General features: G+C 39.2%; 2 protein-coding genes across 4 annotated transcripts in view; both read left to right on the top strand.

Moving 5' to 3' along the window:
• The window catches only part of DDX4 (DEAD-box helicase 4), a 60,363-nt gene extending 57,060 nt beyond the window's left edge, over positions 1-3,303 (top strand). The window contains exons 18-21 of the mRNA XM_045565663.1: positions 317-416; positions 1,521-1,791; positions 1,940-2,050; positions 2,975-3,303. Of these exons, the coding sequence (XP_045421619.1) occupies positions 317-416; positions 1,521-1,791; positions 1,940-2,050; positions 2,975-3,061 (569 nt within the window). The 3' untranslated portion in view covers positions 3,062-3,303. The remainder of the gene's footprint in view (positions 1-316; positions 417-1,520; positions 1,792-1,939; positions 2,051-2,974) is intronic.
• Positions 3,304-6,916: 3,613 nt separating this feature from the next.
• Positions 6,917-19,772, top strand: part of IL31RA (interleukin 31 receptor A) — a 75,508-nt gene continuing 62,652 nt past the window's right edge. The window contains exons 1-2 of one of the 3 annotated variants that reach the window (XM_045565664.1): positions 6,935-7,007; positions 13,799-13,861. In XM_045565664.1, coding sequence (XP_045421620.1) covers positions 13,856-13,861 — 6 coding nt within the window. In that variant the 5' untranslated portion in view covers positions 6,935-7,007; positions 13,799-13,855. Of the gene's footprint in view, positions 7,008-13,798; positions 13,862-19,772 lie in introns of all 3 variants that reach the window. The other 2 variants (XM_045565666.1, XM_045565665.1) reach the window with 2 other exon arrangements.

Below are 19,772 nucleotides of genomic sequence, written 5' to 3' on the forward strand. Positions count from 1 at the left end.
GAAACTACTAATAATTGGTGGGTGGATGTCATTTACCTTTCCCTAAGTCTCTACTTCCTGGTGTTGGCCTGGGAGGAGAAAGGACAACCTAATTTTCTTAAATCCCTAAATTGGGAAAACAGTCTTCGTTTCTTTATCTTTGACATCCATTCAGGAAACCTTTGGATTCCCCTTATGCACCAGGCCTTAGGCCTGGCTCTGGGTGCTGGTAACAGAGTGGTGGATGAGACAAAGTTTCCTATTCAAATTCTGCCTCCCTTTATTTTCCTTCTCCTAATTTTGTAGTTTGAATGTTAATAATTTCATTGTTTTGTAGGTGATGAAAGAACTATGGTCTTTGTTGAAACTAAGAAAAAAGCAGACTTCATTGCAACTTTTCTTTGTCAGGAAAAAATATCAACTACAAGTATTCATGGGTGAGTAGATTAATATGATTTCCTAGTAGGGGAATGACTTCTATTTGGCATTTTAAGAAACATCAGTTTATATAACTAATATGATACAATCCTAGGATTAGGATTCAGAATTCTCTCAACATCTAAACTATTACTTCCCTCCCTCCCCCAGGAAAGGGACAGCACCCAGGAGGACCAAACTATGTTCATCATCTTCATTCTTAGTTTTTAGAAGAATAAAGTTGTAGTGGTGAGCGAGTCTGCCTTAGGTCCCTCCTCATGAATGGGAACTTCTCAAGAGATCTCAAAGGATCTCTGGTCCTTGTATCTTAAGTTTTTTCTTTGCGGAACCTAATCTTTCTGATGCCTGACTTTTTTTTTATTGGAGTGCTTAAAAATGTCATATTAACTTTATTGGCACATTAGTGAATCTAAAATACTAATCACTGAGTATATAGAGTTCTGAAATTATACTTTTAAAACTCTTTTTTGAGCAAGCATTCTAATCATGTAGTTGTATATTTTTTGTCAAGACTAGAAAGCATAGTGATTATTTGTAGGTAAGATTTGACATTTATCATCCTTGAGTTTGTATTCTGGTTCTATGTATTAGCTGTTACCTTATCTACAAATAGGGATAATTGTTACAACTCAAAGTGTTACTGTGAGGATTAAGTAAAATGGCAGCTTGGAAGGAATTATTATAGTACCTGTTATGTAAGAAGTGGACATTAATATTAAATGCTATTTTTACTATTAAAAGGAAGTTTGCATGTTGAACTTCAGTGACTCTCTTTAACATATTAACTGCCATGTGAGTTGTATTTAACTCACGCTAGTTTTGAGCATGGGGCCTCGTGAAGCATATGTAACTCACACATCTCTTTACCTTGCAATCCTCATGAACTGTTTTTCCAGTTGCATATAACTCACACACAGAAAACAATAAAAAATAACAAACTTTTCATTAAATTAAAAAGGATTGTTTTGTTTTTGAAGTTTTTATTCTATTTTCATAATAAAACATTGTGGCCCCGAGGAAAAAAATTTTTTTCTAGTGTGGCAGTCAATGTGTTAAAGATTTTCTTAAGAGTGCTCCTAATATACGCTTTCTTTTCTTTCAAGTGATCGGGAGCAGAGAGAGAGAGAGCAAGCTCTTGGAGATTTTCGCTGTGGAAAGTGCCCAGTTCTTGTTGCTACTTCAGTAGCTGCCAGAGGGCTGGATATTGAAAATGTTCAACATGTTATCAATTTTGATCTTCCTTCTACCATTGATGAATATGTTCATCGAATTGGGCGTACTGGTCGTTGTGGGAATACTGGCAGAGCTATTTCCTTTTTTGATCCTGACTCAGATAACCATTTAGCACAGCCTCTAGTGAAAATACTGTCAGATGTAAGTTTTGAAATTTTAAAACTGAATGGATAGTGTTGTTACTTCATCATTGAAAGTACACATTTTATACATATGTATATAAAGAGTAGTTTCCAGTTTTTGAGACTTTATGTTGCATATGAAGTTACTTTTTTTTTTTTTTTCAAAGGCTCAACAGGACGTTCCTGGGTGGTTGGAAGAAATTGCCTTTAGTACCTATGTTCCTGGCTTCGGTGGTAGTACAAGAGGAAATGTGTTTGCATCAGTTGACACTAGGAAGGTTAGTTGAAGGGAAAAATTCAGAACTTGGCTTCCAATTACTCTTTGTAAATGTTGTGAAGTAACTATAATATTTAATAATTTTAATCATTGTTTTCATGCTTAGAAGGTAGCTACTTCATTATTTCTTTAAAATTTTAGGTACTTTTTTTTGAAACACAGAGTCTTGCTCTGTTGCCCCTGGTAGAGTACAGTGGCGTCATCATAGCTCACTGCAGCCTTAAACTCCTGGGCTCTGTCTAGCCTCCCTAGTAGCTTGGGACTACAGGTGTATGCCATGACACCTGACTAACTTTTCTACTTTTAGTAGAGACGGGGGTCTTGCTCTTGAGTAGGCTGGTCTTGAACTCCTGAGCTCAAGCACTTCTGCTTCCGCTTCACAGAGTGCTAGGATTACAGGGGTGAGCCACAGTGACCAGCCTATTTTTGGTTTTAAAGGTGAGGAATTAACTTTGAGATTTATTCCCAAACATCCTCCTCTCTCAAATTATAAATTTTAATTTGGGGTCTTTTAAACTTCCAATAGAATTCTTTAATTTTTAAAATCTGACCATATTAAAATAAAATACAGGAGCTGTGGGGCTGCAAGTCTTTTCTGATATGTCAGTTTTTATAGGCAACAGCACCTTTATACAGAAACAATGAGCATACTAGTTAAATACTTTCTTCGTTGAAGTGTAGGATGTTTTTTCCCACTTGCCAAAATTAATGGCTTAAATCTTTTTCTGGAAATATTTTGCACAATTTAGACTTCTGGTTTGATACGGGCCTTTTTTCAAATGAATCAGATTTAGTGAGAATGAAGTTCTTTATGTATTTGGGGAAGACAGGGTAGAAAACTTGAGTCTCTGCTATCAGTCTGGGCAATATAACTTTAAAGCTATAATAAAATTAAATATTTCTTTCTTTTTTCTTTTTTTTAAAGAATTACCAGGGCAAGAGCACTTTGAACACAACAGGGTTTTCTTCTTCACAAGCTTCCAATCCAGTAGATGATGAGTCATGGGATTAAAGCTAGAGCATCCTTCAAGTCTGTGGTACAGTTTTGATGCAGAGAAGAAAATAGTTTTGATTTTTGATTTTTTAACAGAAGCATGAAACCTGACATTCTCATATCTCTGGATGTCCTTCTGTTCTCACTCCCACCCTTAAAAAAATTCTTACTGACTAGTTATGTGAGATGCTAAAAGTTACAACGTTGCAGTTACTGATACAAATAGTGTTAACTGGAAATATTAAACCATTCTAAATGTCTTATTTCTAGTGTATTCTTCAGGGGATTTAGACATGTTTTATGTCTAAATTCTAAGACTTAGTATAGTGCTTAAAACAAGCTATAAGATACGATACACTTTTGGTTAAAAATTGTGTCTCATTTTTACTTGAGCCTTTAAAATAGTACTGTAGTATGTCACTATAATGTGATAACATGATTTTCATGAAACAGTGAAAGACTTAAGCCTTTAAAAGTGATTTTTGTTTTAGATCATCAGATATGTGATGAAAATGGCTAAATGTTTGCAACGTGAGCTCTGTACTCAATGGCATAACAAATGTCTGTTTTTATAATATACAGACTTTCCTTGAAAATAAAGGCTAAAACATATTTTCCCCTAAGTTTTCCAACAGTACTTTTAATTTTTCTTTGTTGCATATCATAGTTCTCAACTCTTATATTTTGAAACTTTTGTTGTGTCTTGTGAAACCAATGCAGTGAACAAAGTCTTCCATAAATTAAATATTAATATATAATATTCAGTAATACACAAAGTAATGAAAACCTTAGAACTCAAATTCATTTTATCAACAAAAAATGCTGTTCACTCAACATAACTTTTTGATTCATATTTTAAGAATAAGGAAAAGAACCCTGTCTTTCTTTATTCACCATTATGTATCTTGAACTTACTATGCTTAGAATTTAAGAAGTTCTTAATAAATCATTAAATGAATGAACCCCAACATAAAGACACAAGTAAGGTGTAAAAATTGAGACAAATGATCAGGTTTTTTTTTTTTTTTTTTTTTTTTTTTTAAAGAGTCTCCCTCTGTCACCTGGGCTAGAGTGCAGTGGTGTGTCATCATAGCTCACTGCAACCTCCAACTCCTGGGCTTGAGCAATCCTCCTGCCTCAGCCTCTCAAGTAGCCGGACTACAGGCACACACAACCATGTCTGGCTAATTTTTTCTGGTTTTTGTAGAGACGAGGGTCTTGCTCTTCCTCAGGCTGGTCTCAAACTCCTGACCTCAAGTGATCCTCCCACCTTGGCCACCCAGAGTGCTAGGATTACAGGCATGAGCCACCACACCTGGCCAAAAATGATCAATTTTGAGTGTTATTCACCTAAACAATCCAAAGTGACATGTCCCCAGTGTATATCTTGTTACAGGAATCTAATAAATGAGGCATCACATAAGAAAATGGAAGGCATATTTGATAGTGTGAGGATAACTGGTTAGATGCCTACCTCGTGCCATATTCAAAATTAATTCTATGTGAATAATAAAAAATTAAAACTATAAATATTAAACCTATGAATTGGGGATAAAGGTTGACTTTAAGCTCTAAGAACAGAAACCACAAAGAGGGAAACAACAGATTTGATCACTGTAGGATTAGTTGCCTATATAAAAAGAGTGAAAAGTAGACAAGGAAAAATATTACTGTGACTACAGTGGATTATCAATATGTAGTTCATTATATGTGGATATGTAGGAATACCAATAGAATAATAAAAAAATACACAAACAACTCAAAAAGGGAAGTTCAACTAATAAAAATATGGGAAATATTTCACCTTTACTCTGTAATCTCACTTCTGGGAAAGGCTGAATGAATGAAGGTGTTTGCATTGTTATTTGTAATATTTGTGTGTCTTCTAGTTTGTTTACAAAGAACATTTATAGGCCATTTTTGTCTCCTGTTTTTCATTTCCTCAAAGAGCTGCTTGGTCATAGCTGTCCTGATTGCCTTTTTTTTTTTTTTTTTTGGGACCATCTTGCTCTGTCACTGGGACTAGATAGAGTGCAGTGGCATCATCGTAGCTCACTGCAACCTCCAACTCCTGAGCTCACGTGATCGTCCCACCTCCCCAAGTGTTGGGATTACAGGTGTGAGCCACCACTCCTGGCCCCTGATTACTCATTAAAAGTTTTTGATTTTGCTTGCCTTATCAAATTACCATAATAGCATTAGAGAATCAAATATAAAAAAGGAAAGGAAATCACACAAAATCATGCCACCATTACAGACCAAGTGTAAATGTCCATATGTTCAATTATTTATCTCTAGGTATAGGTTTGAATAATTTCTTTAAAATTATCAAAGTAACAGTATACTTATGATTAGAAAATAAAATGCTATAGAAGCATTTATAATAGGAAGCAATATTATTCTGCCCCTCTTTCCAAATTGCCATCCCACATCCAACAATCAGCTATTAATACCTTGAACCATTTCTTCTTGTTGCCATCCTATACAGTTTGAATATCCCTTATCCAAAATTCCCAGGACCTGAAGTGTTTCAGATGTTGGATTTTTTTCGAATTTTAGAACATTTATATAATATTTAATGAGTTATCTTGGGTATGGACCCAACTCTAAAAACAAAATTCATTTATGCTTCATATACACCTCATAGCCTAAAGGTAATTTTATATAGTAATTTTGTGCATGAAACAGTTTGTGTACATTGTCAGAGAGCAAAGATGTCACTATCTCAGCCACCCATGTGGACAATATGTGATATCATGTTGGTGTTCAAAAAGTTTTGGTTTTTGGAGCATTTAGGATTTCAGATTTTTGGATTAGGGGTGTTCAATCTATATTTTTGACTCACTAAGTTTAGACATCTGTATTGAAATCTTAAGCCTTTATCATTTTGTAAGTTGTATGTACAGATGCTCCTTGACTTATAGTGGGGTTACATCCCAATAAACCCATTGTAATTGAAAATATCATTTTTGTACTTTTCCCTTCAGTCCTTAGAGTCTAGTGCCCTTTCCTCTCTAATTCTGTTCAAGGTCTGCTCTCAAGGCATAGGTTGAGATGTGACGGATAAGGCTTTACTTTTCTTCCTTGAATCCTTTCCATTTTAGTAGGAGTGAAAGATTGTGGCCTTAAGCTACAGTAGAAAGCTCCAAGTGTGGAATAGTAATCATCAGGTATATGTGTGAGGGTTTGGGAGTAATGGTTATGCAGTTGGGAAGGAAGGTGAGGGGTGTACCCTATTTCACACAGGGCAGATAATCTATTCCTACTCCACCTGTCTCTGGAGTCTTGGGGTGGGGTAGAAATGTGTTCTGATTTCATTGTTCAGCATTAATTACATTTCTATATAGGGCATCAGCATTGGTTAGTTGTTTACTCCTCCTCCCTTTCCCATAGTTTCCCGCACTTGGCTGTTTGCGTACTTCTCTCTCTGTTGGTACCCTAATTTGGGAGAAGGCAGTTTTTCATTTTGTTTGGTGTGGCCTTCATAGAATTTTAAATATTTTGAAAATGGGATACGTATTTAGTCTTCTAAAGCATCTTCCGAAGGCCCTATTAAAACCAGTGACTTTCCAGGATCTGCTTATGCTCACTGTGGGACTTAGATTCCCGCGCCCTATGAACGCGAACCTAATACCTTCTAATAATTAGTCCAGGATGGACTCGAGTACATCTCGAGGCCCTGGCTTTGAGGATCCCTCCAGAAGAAAACCTGAGCCTGGGCACCTGGGGCTTGTGTGCAGCGGGAGCCGCAGTGGAGCTGCCGGTCCCGGGAAGCTGCTTCCGCCCACGTCCAGAGCTCACGGAGGCGGTTCCCGGAGGCAGCCCTGACTGGTGGTCCTTCCGCTCTCTCCACCTAGCGGCGGGAGCCTTCCCCGGGCGGCGCAGGAGGTGGGACGGGTGGGGCGAGGACTGGGCTGAGCAGCCGCCAAGGTTTTCCTGCCCCGGGGACGCTGGCTGCGCTCAGGTGAGTGGCGCTGGGGGAGGAGGGGGCGGCTGGGTTTTCCTCGGGCTCTCACTTTAGAATTGCAGTTCCTTATGTTTTTGGATCGCATAAGTTGTAGATTCAAGTTTTACTATAACATTTCAGGGGCTTTATTAACCTTTCTGAAATCTATTAACAGACCTACCCAAAGGGTCTAGGAACCACTAATTAAGACCCCTGCTCGGCCGGGCATGGTGGCTTGCACCTGTAATCCTGGCACTCCGGGAGGCCGAGATCCTGAGGCAGGAGGGTGGCTTGAGCCCAGGAATTTGAGGTTGCTGTGAGCTAGGCTGACGGCAGGGCACTCTAGTCCAGATGACAAAGCTAGACGAGACCCTGTCTCAAAAACAAAAGCACCCTGCTCTAGGGACAGATGATGCCTTCAGGAATCCCATGTCAAGAGAGGATGGGGGACAACAGAGTTAGTGTGTAGGGACACTAATGCTGGACACTGGAAATTGAAGTGAACAAATGAGATTTGTCCCCGAGTTTGGGGGCTCATGATTCAGGTAAATTCCTTAGATCTTTATCTAAGTAATTCTATTGGTTTGCTATAATTTAGGGGGTGATTATTAAATCATCAAAGTAGGGCATCTGGAATTTACTTTTCTATGGGGGAATTCCTTGAAAGAATTTTTTGTCTCCATCAGTGTTTTCTGGATTTGGAGTCCTGTACTTCTGTGGGGTTCTTCTTCACCATTCGCAAACAAACATTTGCTTCCCTTGGATATATCTATTATAACTTGATTTTCGTTTTAGTTTGAGGATGGCAGTTTACTGTGTGGGATATTTAAAAATTCTCAACAGAAATTAAAACGCTTTGAAATAATTTAAAAATTTATATTATAGCAGGAGGAGCTCATGTATAACAAAGTGAGCGTGATGCTTGCTAATACTAGTTAGAGTAGCCTTAACATTGGCTTTATTCGTCAACTTGTGTGGTGCCTAGCATTGCAAGGATCTGCTTCAGGCCTTGGTTTGCTTGTATGAAAAGGCAGACAATAACTAGGTTGTTTTCTTTTGCCGAGGGGGGGCGGTACATCTCTATCTGATGAAGTCACACAGTCCATGCAGTTACGTAAAATATTTTTAAGAGGCAATCCTGTGTAAGAATGCAGGTATCGTAGCTGAATGTTGGTGCACTTATATTTTAATGCTCAGGTCTTATTCTGGTATTGCATTAGCTGCTTTATCAATGTTAAATAGAGAGTTGATTCTTGAAAAGTCAGTGACCACATTTCCAACTGTGGTGGTTGAATCTCTATTATAAATACAGTTTGCCCTTGGGATATCACACGGCATGCGTAATGCTTGCTAACTGACCATTTTGGCATCATCTTATATACCTCATCAATCAGTTGTTTCCTTAGTCTTAGAGTGTTCCACCACTGGAGATTTATTCATGATAATCCATGAATGCTAATGAGGTAAGGATAAATCCCTGGCATGTTCTTTCCAGTTAAATGTTGCAATGAAGATCTGGCAATTTTATCTTAATGTGTTCTTCAGCTGAGGTATTTTACTGGGTTAGCAGTCATCTGAGAAGGTGGTAAGTTTGGTTACAATAATTTATTTAAATTCTATAAACAGAATTGCTGTTGCTAGGGTGCCACAAAGAAAATACTATCATTTGGAGTAGAATTTAGAATAGATCAGTGCCCAAATAAGTATAATTTATCATAGTGTGGATACTATTAATATGAATAAAATATGTGCAGAGTGATGCTAATCACTTATTTAAGTAGTAACAGACTTGTAGTTTTCTCATCTGTGTACATAGTTCAGTAGGAAAATGAACCCTAATGTACTGAAATGACTCAAATTGACCAAAGTTTTAATCCAATTTTGTGATCTTGGGCAGGTTAGTGTTTTAAATTTGAAATAAAGTTTACATATAATATAATGCAAAAATCTTTAAATATACAGTTTAAGTTTTTACCGACATGTATTCCTTATAACCATCACCCAAATCAAGATAATGGAACATTTTTATCACCCTAGACAGTTCCCTCGTGCCATTTTCCAGTCTACTCCCTTGCCTGTAGGTAACCAGTATTCTGGTTTTCGTCACCATAAATTAGATTTGCCTGTTCTTGTACTTCATATAAATGGAATCATGGAGTATGCCCTTTTTAGTGTCTGGCTGCTTTTATTCAACATAATATCTGTGAGATTCATCCGTATTTTGTGTATCAGTAATTCCTTTTTATTCTTGTGTGGTATTCTGTCATTTGAATATACTACAAATTGTCTTGCAGTCTTCTGTTGATGGGTATTTGGATTGTTTTTGACTATTATGAATAAAGCTTCTGTGAATATTCTTCTACAACTCTTTTTTGCAACATAAGCACTCAGTTTTTTTGTACATTTACCTAGGAGTGGAATTGCTTGATAATGGGGTTTAACTTCACTAGAAACAGCTAAAGAATTTTCCAGAATGCTTGCACCATTTAATATAGCCACCAGCATTATAAGAGTGTTCCATTCATTCCATATTCTCACCATTACTTGGTATTGCTGGTGGATTTAATTCTAGCCATTTACTGTCGTTCTATATTTCCCTGATGATTAGTGATGTTGGACACCTTTTCATATGCTTATTGGCCATTTCTGTCTTCACCTGTTTACATGTCCATCCAGTCACAGTCTTGCAAACACTATAGCTTCCAGTAGTAAAAAGGGCGGGGAGGGGGAGACGAACTCACAGGATGGGGTGCTGTCTTGCTGCTCAGTGGTGATCCCAAGAATTGTGAAAATAGTGTATCCTTAGGCTAAGTCACAGTCCTTTGGGTCACTGATTGTATCTTTAGGGTGACACTTGCTGCTCTTACAAACCCCAGAACTTCAGTGGCTTAACACACTAAAGGTATGTTTTTTGCTCACCTGACCTGTGGGGGTGTTCTTGGTAGGTAGATGGCCTCTCTAGCAGTTATGTAAGAATCCAGGCTCCTTCCCACCCTGTGGCTCTGCAGTCTTTGGTGTATGGTTTCTAAGGTCTTTATGCTTCTCTTCGTCAAACCAGAGAAAGGGAAACGAGTGGTGGAGAGGGGAAGTGGACTTGTGGAAGATTTTTATGGGTCAGGCAAGGAAATAGCCTTCTCACATTCCTCTGTTGAGAACTTGGTCACATCTAACTATAAGGAGAACTGGGAGATGTAGCCTTATCTGTGTGCTTCTAAAGCTGGGAATTGGCTAGCAGTCTCTGACAATACTGATGAAAGGAGATGTTCTCTAGAATGGTCAATGGATTTCTGTACTAAATTGAGTCAGGACAAAGACCTCTTGATCTGCTTCAAATAGCAAGGAATCTATGTAAACTGCTAAGAGTTCCTAAATAAGATATCTTCTCATTCTCTGTTTTCTGCTGCATGAACATGCTGTAGGAATTGGAGAATGACCATAGCAGTCATTAAGGTAATAAATCCATTCTGTGATGGCTTAAAATCCTCGGGTGAAAGTGCTTCTCCATTCATTATGATTTTAAAATCTAGTATCTGATTTTTCTTAAATAAATGCAATTTAGAATAAAATAGTAAAATTACTTTGTCTTTCATTCATATTTTGGGACTAAGGATTTTAACAACTTTTAAAAAATATTTAAGTAGTTTTAGTGACTTATTTAGAAAACTTCTACAAAAAACTTTCCATGGGGAAATGCAAAGCTGTTTGACATCTTTCCCTTAGAGCTACTAAGATACTCCTAATATACTGGGGTTGCCAAGTCATAATACTGTTTTTTTGTAATTAAAATCTCTATCAATAAGAGAGAGACTGCCTTAAATCATTTAAACCCTGAGTCATCAGTCTTTCTAGCTCTTAAAAGTTCTGTGTGCATCATTGTTAGAGGGAGGAAAGGAAGAAGACAAAAAGAACAGGAAAAAAATGATCATGAGTTGAGGTGCAGTAGAGCTTCCCCAATTTTGACATCTTATAATTAAGTGGCCCTATGTTGTCTAAGCTTTTCTTGTGTAAATCATTGCTCTAGAGCAGTCCAGTAAAAATATAATGTAATGTGAGCCACATGTGTAATCAGTATATCCCCAAATATTGTAATTTCAACATGTAGTCAATACATTATTGAGGTATTTTACATTTTTGTGTAAAGTCTTTGAAATCCAGTGCACATTTTATGCTTACATCTCAATGTGGGTGCTGTTATTGAAAATACTTGATCTGTATTTAAATCTTATAAAATGGGTAGTTATAAAGTAGAATCACATACCCAAGTTGTTCCAAACATAGTTGAAAGGTTTTTCAATAGCTGAATCGAGTCTTTTTAAATTTAAATTTAGATTAAGTAAATAAAATTTACTTAAATAAAATTCAGTTTCTCAATTGCACTAGCCACATTTTAAGTGCTCAATAGCCACATATGGCTCGTGGCTATCATATCAACAGTACAATTCTGGAGTCTAGATTAAGTTTACACTGTGAGTTCTAGGAAGACAGGGACTTCTGCCTGGCATTCAGAAAGTCTCCAAAAATATTTGTGGGTTGAAAATATTATCAAGCCTGGTTTAAAAATGTCTATAATAGGCAGAGTTGAAAGTGGGACTTAAATAAGCTAATTTAATTGAACAGCTAGAGGGAATCCAGGTTTTCTAAGCTAAATCTTTATTTCCATAACTTAATTGTTCCTAATAAGCATTCAGAGTGTGGCTATTTAGAACAGAATGGCTCTACCTTTTGGGAATGCCTCTTTCTAGCTGAGTGCCTGGCAATTCTGGTCAAATTGCATATTAATAGCCATGTAATGGATTAACTAAACAATTTTGGGGCAAAACTTTAAGCTGTCCTTTCTGTAATCCACTGGTTTGGATTTGGGGAATACAGATGACAGGAAAATGAATGTAGTCAAAACAATGTTGAAATTATATGTCCTTTTGGTATTCCGTGCCACTCTACAGAGGAAACTTTTATTGTTATAAGGGCATACACATCTAATTAATATCTAACCTTCAAAGTGTTCCTCACTGTGAAAGAAGGACTCTATATTCTTTGAGAATGTGCATCTTATACCCTAATGCCCATGTTTTTTCCATTAATTACCCAAATTTTGCTAGTTCAGTGCTCTACTCAAGTTGACCTTCTTTCATAAAGCCTTTCTTGATTACTGTAGTTCACATTGCTCCCTCCTTTCCCTGAATTCCTTTCTCACTCATAAGAACCAAATATTTTATCATCCCAATGGTATATGTCTACAGTGTTGTGAATTGTTTCCCATTTGATTAATGTATTTCATCATGTTTAGCACATCCAACTCAGTGTTTTATAAGTGGCAGTTGCTTAACATTTGCCCGAGTACACAGAAAACAAGAACAATATGGAAATCCTGGCTAATAGATAAGAACCTCTGACTGTTCGCATGCTCTGTGCTCAAATTGTTTACTGCATTCTGCTTAACTTGAGTAATGTCAGCTCTCTTCAGCTAAGCTGGAGAGCCCTGAACTTCCAAGTATTGTTAAAGTGCTGGATTAAAGGGCAAGTCAAAATGAAAGTGATACTGAAGTCTTTCATCAGTTACTGCAGTAGTAGTAATACAAACAAGAGTCTAAACCGGAGAAAGCACCTGCTCCCCTGTTCCATTTCCCCTATAGGATGGTCCAGTCGCCAAAGATCAGATGGACCAGCACAGATGTTAGGGGTTATCTCACTATCAAGAGAGCCCCCCCAAAAAGGCTTGAGCAGTTTTATGGACCCAGGGCTTAGGTGAAGTAGAGACAAGGGCTAGGAGTGTACTAAGTACTGAGTCAGAGTGGAGAAAACTGCCTTCAAGTGTTCTTGATAAGGAACCCTCCATAATGGAGGCCACTGAGCATGGCCGGCAATGACTTCCAGAAACTGCAGTGCCCTGGGAGTGCATTAAATCTGATGTGGGGAGAGCAGCTTTCCCCCGTGAGGCCTGCCAAGTAAAGCGTTTGTAATCTATGATCAGGCCTGAAAAATCACACAGGTTTTTTGGCCAGGAACCAAACTCCTAAAGCAGAAATCACTTCTATTGTCATGGCCCAAAATTACTCTCATCTCTTCTCAGATGAGCATTTTCCCACATTTTAATTTATCTGAAAGCAGGATGCATTTTGCAATTGATGTCCTATAATTGCTGTCAGCCAATTAACAGTTGTGATCCAGCTGAGTGAAAAGCTTCCCTTAACACTTTTGGGTAAAATCAAGAAAGTACCACCACCAAAAAGCCTTAGGTTTGATGAGATACAGTATCCTTTTATATCCTCTTATCTTCATAAACAGTGTCTACATCAGATCTAGAGTTTGGCAGTTTATGTCTTTGGCATCTCCATTTTTTGTCTTCTTAACACGTTCTGGTGAGCTTCCCAGGACCAAGTCAGTGCTTTCTCAGCCACCTGAGGAGGATATAGTTTGTTTCTTTTTTATTTTCTTGACGAAAGGCCCTTATTCTGTAAAGGTCAACATAGTCTAAAAAAAACCTATCAGGTCTTATGTCCTTCTCCCTCCTCCCCCCCTGGTGTTTACCTTTTCCAGGGATTGTTAGAACCCTCTAATCATGACAAGCCTTTCTGGGAATGGCTTGAAGTCTTGCTCAGGAGTTTTGGGAAATGAGTGACATGACTGAAAATGAAACTTTACTCATTTGGCCAGCTGATAGGTCTAAGTGGAAGGAATTGTGAAGAGACTTCATATGTGAAATGGGTCATTTTACTGGACTGTGTCAGGACTGCTGTCAGCTGTTTCATAAGCTCTTCCAGGGAAGAACAAATACATTAAACCATGGAATGTTCTGTGTGCTTTGGCAGGATCTACCTGGAGCCATTTCCCCAAAATCCAACTGTTAAACCTGCCCAGGAACAAGGATGGGGGTAAGATTCTGATGATATCACAATGGTATTCCTCTGCACTGTTTGTCTTGAATGTAATTTGGAAGCCAAATTCAAATGGTAGACAGGGGCAGGAAACCTAAGGATCCTAAGGGACCACATAGGAAATTTGGCAAGCCCCAGAGCATTTTTATAGCAAAAAGATTTGTAGACCAAATCCTGGGACAGTGGCCCTGACAGCCCCATCTGCCAAGGGCTGAACCAGAGGCTCAGGCATGGAACTTCCTGAAACGGACTCTGTCTTCCCTTTTTATTACCCCTCTTTACCTCTTTCATGTATTTCTCCCTTCTAACACTCCCCTTAGCCTTGGGTTATTCTGATGTGCATCCCAGCTCAAGAACCACTGGCTAGACTTTAGATACAGATAGCATGTATAGATAGGTGTATGTTACCACCTCTTTGTTTTCTATTTTCTTGAAATCTGTTTTAGTTACCAATTGCATAATAAATTACCCCAAAGCCAAGTGGCAGAAAACATTATCTCACCTTTTCTGTGAGTTAGGAATCTGGGCAAGGCTTAGCTGGTCCTCTGGTTCTGGATCTCTCACAAGTCTGCAATCGAAGTGTTGGCTAGAATGCAGTCATTGATGGGCTTGACTGGGAAGGGATCTGCTTCCAAGCTCACGCAAGTGGTTGTTGGCAAGATTCGGTTCCTTGTGGGTTGTTGGACTAAGGGTCTCAGTTTCTCATGACCAAAGGCTGTCCTGAGTTCCTTGCCATATGTGCTTCTCCACAGTGCAGTTTACAACGTGGCAGCTGCCTCATCAGAGTGGACAAGCAAGAGGGCTAGAGAGAGTGTGAGAACGACAAGTTATGGTCTCATAACCTGATCTCAGAAGTGACATGCCCCTCACTTTTGCTGTATTCTATAATATTTGTTAGAAATGAGTCACTAGTTCAAAACCACGCTCAAGAGAGAGCGTTACACAAAAGTGTGAAATGGGAGACATTTTAGAAGCTGTCTACTACAGAATGTAAATTATTATTCATACATGAATGATATATAATTTAGAAAAAGTATGGGTGTGAATCCTATTCCACATCACTCTCTCTCTTGTTTTTTTTTTTTTTTTTTTTTAGAAACAGGATCTCACCTTGTTGCCTAGGCTGGAGTACAGTGGCACAATCATAGCTCACTGCAACCTTGAATTCCTGACCTCAACTGATCCTCCCACCTCAGCCTCTTAAGTAGCTGGCACTATATGTACATGCCACCATGCACAACTAATTTAAGAAAAAAAAAATATATATATATATTTTAAATTGCTATGTTGCCCAGGCTAGTCTTGAACTTCTGGCCTCAAGTGGTCCTTCTGCCTCGTCCACCCAAAGTGCTGGGATTATAGGCAAGAACTACCATGACCAGCCCTATTCCACATCTCTTGAATGTAATATCGTACCTTTAAAAATTCAGCTTGAATCTGACAATCCACATCCTATTGGAATAGCTGGAAGTTTGATCTCAGTCATTACTGGGGATCACCCTCACCCTGACACATACACTCATGGCTGTGCTGAGGTTCCAGGATCACAAGCACCACCGCAAAAGCCCTGGGAAGCCCTTCAGTTATCGATCGCCTGTCCGCATTGCTCAGTGCTGAGATAGATGGGGTGCTTCAGCCTCCATGGTCAGTGCCGTCCGGGCCACTAGCCCTGCTACTGTGTCATACTGGGGCAGGAAGTCTTTGCCAAGGCCAAGAGCTCTTGCTCCCAAGGCCTGGCCACCCTAGGTGTACCCTGTAAGTCATCCTCTTTGGAGCAGGACGCTGAGAGGGCCATAGGCCACTGGATTATTGGAACCTACAAATCCCTGACCTATACCCAGTCTGGGGTTAGGTGGGTTTTTTTTTTAATTCTTACTCTCTGCCGCCCTCCTTTCCATTTCCTGAGGTACCTCTTTCATTAATCTGGGCTGTGCCCAAAGACCAGAACAGGGTCTCACTGTTGAATCATTGACTTCAAATAGACATTTCCAGTCTGTTATTCCTGAGTTGAATAACAAAGATCCTGACTTCTTGTTTATAATGGAGAAGATTGGAAAACTAAGACAGTGGAAGGTTAATTAACATCTCAGAATTATCCTGTTGGACAAGGTTTAGAGAGGAAAACCTCTTAGATACCATTTAATTATTGTTATTGCCCTAACATGTTAACAAGCTCTTTCTTGAAATTTTTGCTTTCCTTGATTATAAGATGTCCTGAAGGATTGATTTATACTCACACCCTCCCATTTTCTGCCCAACTTGTCAGTGAAAGTGCTAATTGTTTTTGCAAACACTCCTATTCTACTTACTCTTGGCTTATGTTGCTCTCATGTTGCTCCATGTAACTGAGATAATACCCTTAGTTTCTTCAAGCAGAAGACCACTGGACCTACAGAGTTTGGAATCCTTAGTCTTACTTTTAATTGCCAGTTACTGACAGACTTTTTTAATAAAGCGGAAAGATTTCTCATCTTCCTCGAGAACTACCCATCCTCCTTTCAGCTCACCTTCCCCCCAATCTGTGACTTTTTTTTTTATTAGAAATCCAAATTTTATTGGATGAGGGTTACAAAGCATATTTTATTGCAAGACAGGTAAATATATGAATTTGAACAAGAAATTGGTTAAGCACACCAATAATAATAAAAGCTATGTTTGGATTCTATACTTCCATACTATTTAGACCTAGACCTTTATTTATTTTTATCTGCTCCTTGGACCCTTAAGATAAATACAGAGTGTGTGTATTTAAATCAGCTCTTATGTTCCACTTTATGACAGGGTTTACTTTGTAACACATAAATTCTTACTTCTTTTGCCCCTCACATATCCTGCAGATTTCCAGAAAATGACCTGGAGAAGATTGTTGTTACCACTATGTGATCTATCACTTGTCCCACCTTTGGGGCAAGTCAGTGTCAGAAGCAGTGGTTAGTCCAGGCATGGTGGCTCACACTTGTAATCCTAACACTCTGGGAGGCCGAGGCAGGAGGATTGCTTGAGGTCAGGAGCTCTAGACCAGCCTGAGCAAGAGTGAGACCCCATCTCTACTAAAAATAGAAAATATTAGCTGGATGTGATGGGGTACATCTGTAGTCCGAGCTACTCAGGAGGCTGAGGCAGGAGGATTACTTGAGCCCAGGAGTTTGAGGTTGCTGTGAGCTATGATGACACCACTGCACTCTAGCTGGGGCAACAGAGCAAGACTCTGTCTCAAAAAAAAAAAAAAAAAAAGATGCTGAAACCTGATTCAAGGCAGAGAGACCACAAGACCTATTCCATGGAGGGAGTACATGCTTGTCATTAGAGCTATGCTTGTTTTAGTCTCTGGACCATTTAATACTCTCTCCTTTTGTCATCCTTTCCCCTGATTGGAATATGTAATCTGGGGCCTGAAACAATCAGCAAGTTGTATTATAAAAGAAAACCTGCTTGCCTTCTATTCAGAGAGCCCTTTTATTGCTAAAATTTCCCACTTGTTATGTGTTCTTTCCAGATCAATTTACACTTTGATTTTATTCATATGTTTAGTAATTTTCATTTTGTTTCCATCTCTTCATGTTTCTTAAAACCAAGTTACTCCTAAGCATTGTTGTTAAACCAGGGAGCCTTTGGTTGTAAGGGTCAAAATCTTTTTCAGTCTAACCTTAGTATGCAGCAGTTTATTGCAGTGACAGAATAGGCAATGTCATGGATATCCACAGGCAGGGAACAAATACAGCAGGGTCTCACATGGTCCACGTGATCAACTGGGAAGTCAGGTATTGAACTGTCTGTCATCACGTGGACTCCCACTGCTGCTTCTCTCTTTGCTTCCCTTAACTCTCCTCTTCACCTGCTTTCTTTTCTTGCATGTCGAAACATGGCTGCCAGCACCCATGGCCTGCTGGCCCCACTGGCCAGCACCACCCAAATGACTCCGTTCCATGTTCCCAGGTGAGAGAACCCGATGGGTCAGCCTGGTCTGTGAATCACATGTGGCCTGGGACCCAATCTGCATGGGGGTGGGTATCAGTTTCCTAGGACTGTTGTAACAAACCACCACAAACTTGGTGGCTAAAAACAACAGAAATTTATTCTCTCACAGTTCTGGAGGCCAAAAGTGCAAAATCAAGCTGTCAGCAGGGTTGGTTCCTTCTGGAGTGTCGGACGGAGCATCTGTTCCATGCCTTTCTTCTAGCTTCTGGTGGCTCTGACAGTGCTTGGCCCTCCTTGGCTTGTAGACACATCATGTCAGTCTCTGCTTTCGTAGTCGCAGGGCTTTCCCCTTCTGTCTCTCTGGGTCTGTCTCTTCTTTTCTGTCTCCTATAAGAACACTAATCCAGGATGATCACATTTTGAGATCCCTTTCTTAACTTCATCTGCAAATACCCTTACTCCAAATAAGGTCATATTTGGGGGTACCAAGTGAACATATCTTCTCAGGGCGACTATTGGACCCACTATGGGAGGTATAGTCACGGGCTACCAGCATGGCTTTGAGGCCCCATTCAAGGTACCAGTAAATGTCTAGATATTCCACACCTCTACCAGGAATATTTGTTATTTTATTATTTTGTACATTTACTTCCAAATAACATGTTCTGCTAAAATGTCCCTTCCTCTAAGTGACTTTCTGGGATCCACTTCCCTTAGGGTGGAATTAATGGTTCCCATTTCCCATTTCCTGTAGCACTTTATGCACACCTCTTTGACAGCACTTGCATTTTCACTTACAGCACTTTATTTTCATGTCTGTTCTCCTACTTAAGTTGTGGACTTTTCCTGGGTGGGGCCTCGTCTTTACCTATTTGTTTCCACAGTGGCAAGCACAGAACCTGACATTTAGTTATGTTTTGGGACTTGAGTTGAAAGGCTGGAATGCCTGGATTGAGGCTCTCCTCCTCCAACCTCAGTGTTACTTTATTCACTTGTATTAATAATCCATTCCAGTCAGTTTTGTCTGATATTGTACTCTGTCATGTCCTCTGTTACACGCTCTGATCGTCCCCATCTTTCCTGCTGCCACCACCTAGTTTAGTCCTCATCAGCATACTTCTGCTGCCCCGGCTTCAGTGAGCCCTGCGTGCTCAGGTTGCCCCCCTCCCAGTTCACGTTGATCTTCCCTTTTACATGCATGTGCCCAGCCACAGGATCCACTTTACCCATGTTTATATTGGCCTGGATCTTAGCCATGATCAGTGCATTTAGGATTTCCAAATTACACCATTAATACAAACTAGGTTTGAAAAAGGGGAGGGGGGAAGGGGAAGGATTTATTTCTTTTATAATATTGTTACAGTGCTCTTTGTGGTCCTGGAAATCAAGGTGAAAAGAAAATTAGGATTTCAGAAAACATTGCTTGTTTCTGTAGGAAGTGAATGATGTTTTCTTTAGTTTTGAGAAAGAGAAACATGTCCAGTGTTTCTGGAGTGCCTTAGGAGTGGGTAGTGCGGTCAGTGGCAGAAAACATGTTTTCCACTCCCTGTTAAGTTCTCTGTGGCAGATCTTGAATATTGGCAGTGAATGCCTGCTCTTTTTTAAAGGATGAAGATATCGTTCTGCAACTTTGACTGCTGAGTTCAACTGTGTATTTACTGATTTTCTGCCTACTGGATCTCTCCATTTCTGATAGAGGGGCATTGAAGTCTCCAACTATATTAGTGGATTCTTTTATTTCTCCTTGTAGTTATTTCGTTTTTGCCTCATGTATTTTGATGCTCTGTTGTTAGGGGCATGCAAATTAAGGAGTGTTGTGTTTTCATGGAGAACTGGCCCCTTTACCATTATATAATGCCCCCCTTTATCCCCGATAACCTTCCTTGCTGTGAAGTCTGCTCTGTATGAAATTAATGTTGTTATTCCCACTTTCTTTTGATTAGTGTTAGCATGGTATATCTTTCCCCATCCCTTTACTTTTAATATATAC

Source organism: Lemur catta, chromosome 12, assembly GCF_020740605.2.
Source record: "Lemur catta isolate mLemCat1 chromosome 12, mLemCat1.pri, whole genome shotgun sequence".
NCBI classification, from domain to species: Eukaryota; Metazoa; Chordata; class Mammalia; order Primates; family Lemuridae; genus Lemur; species Lemur catta.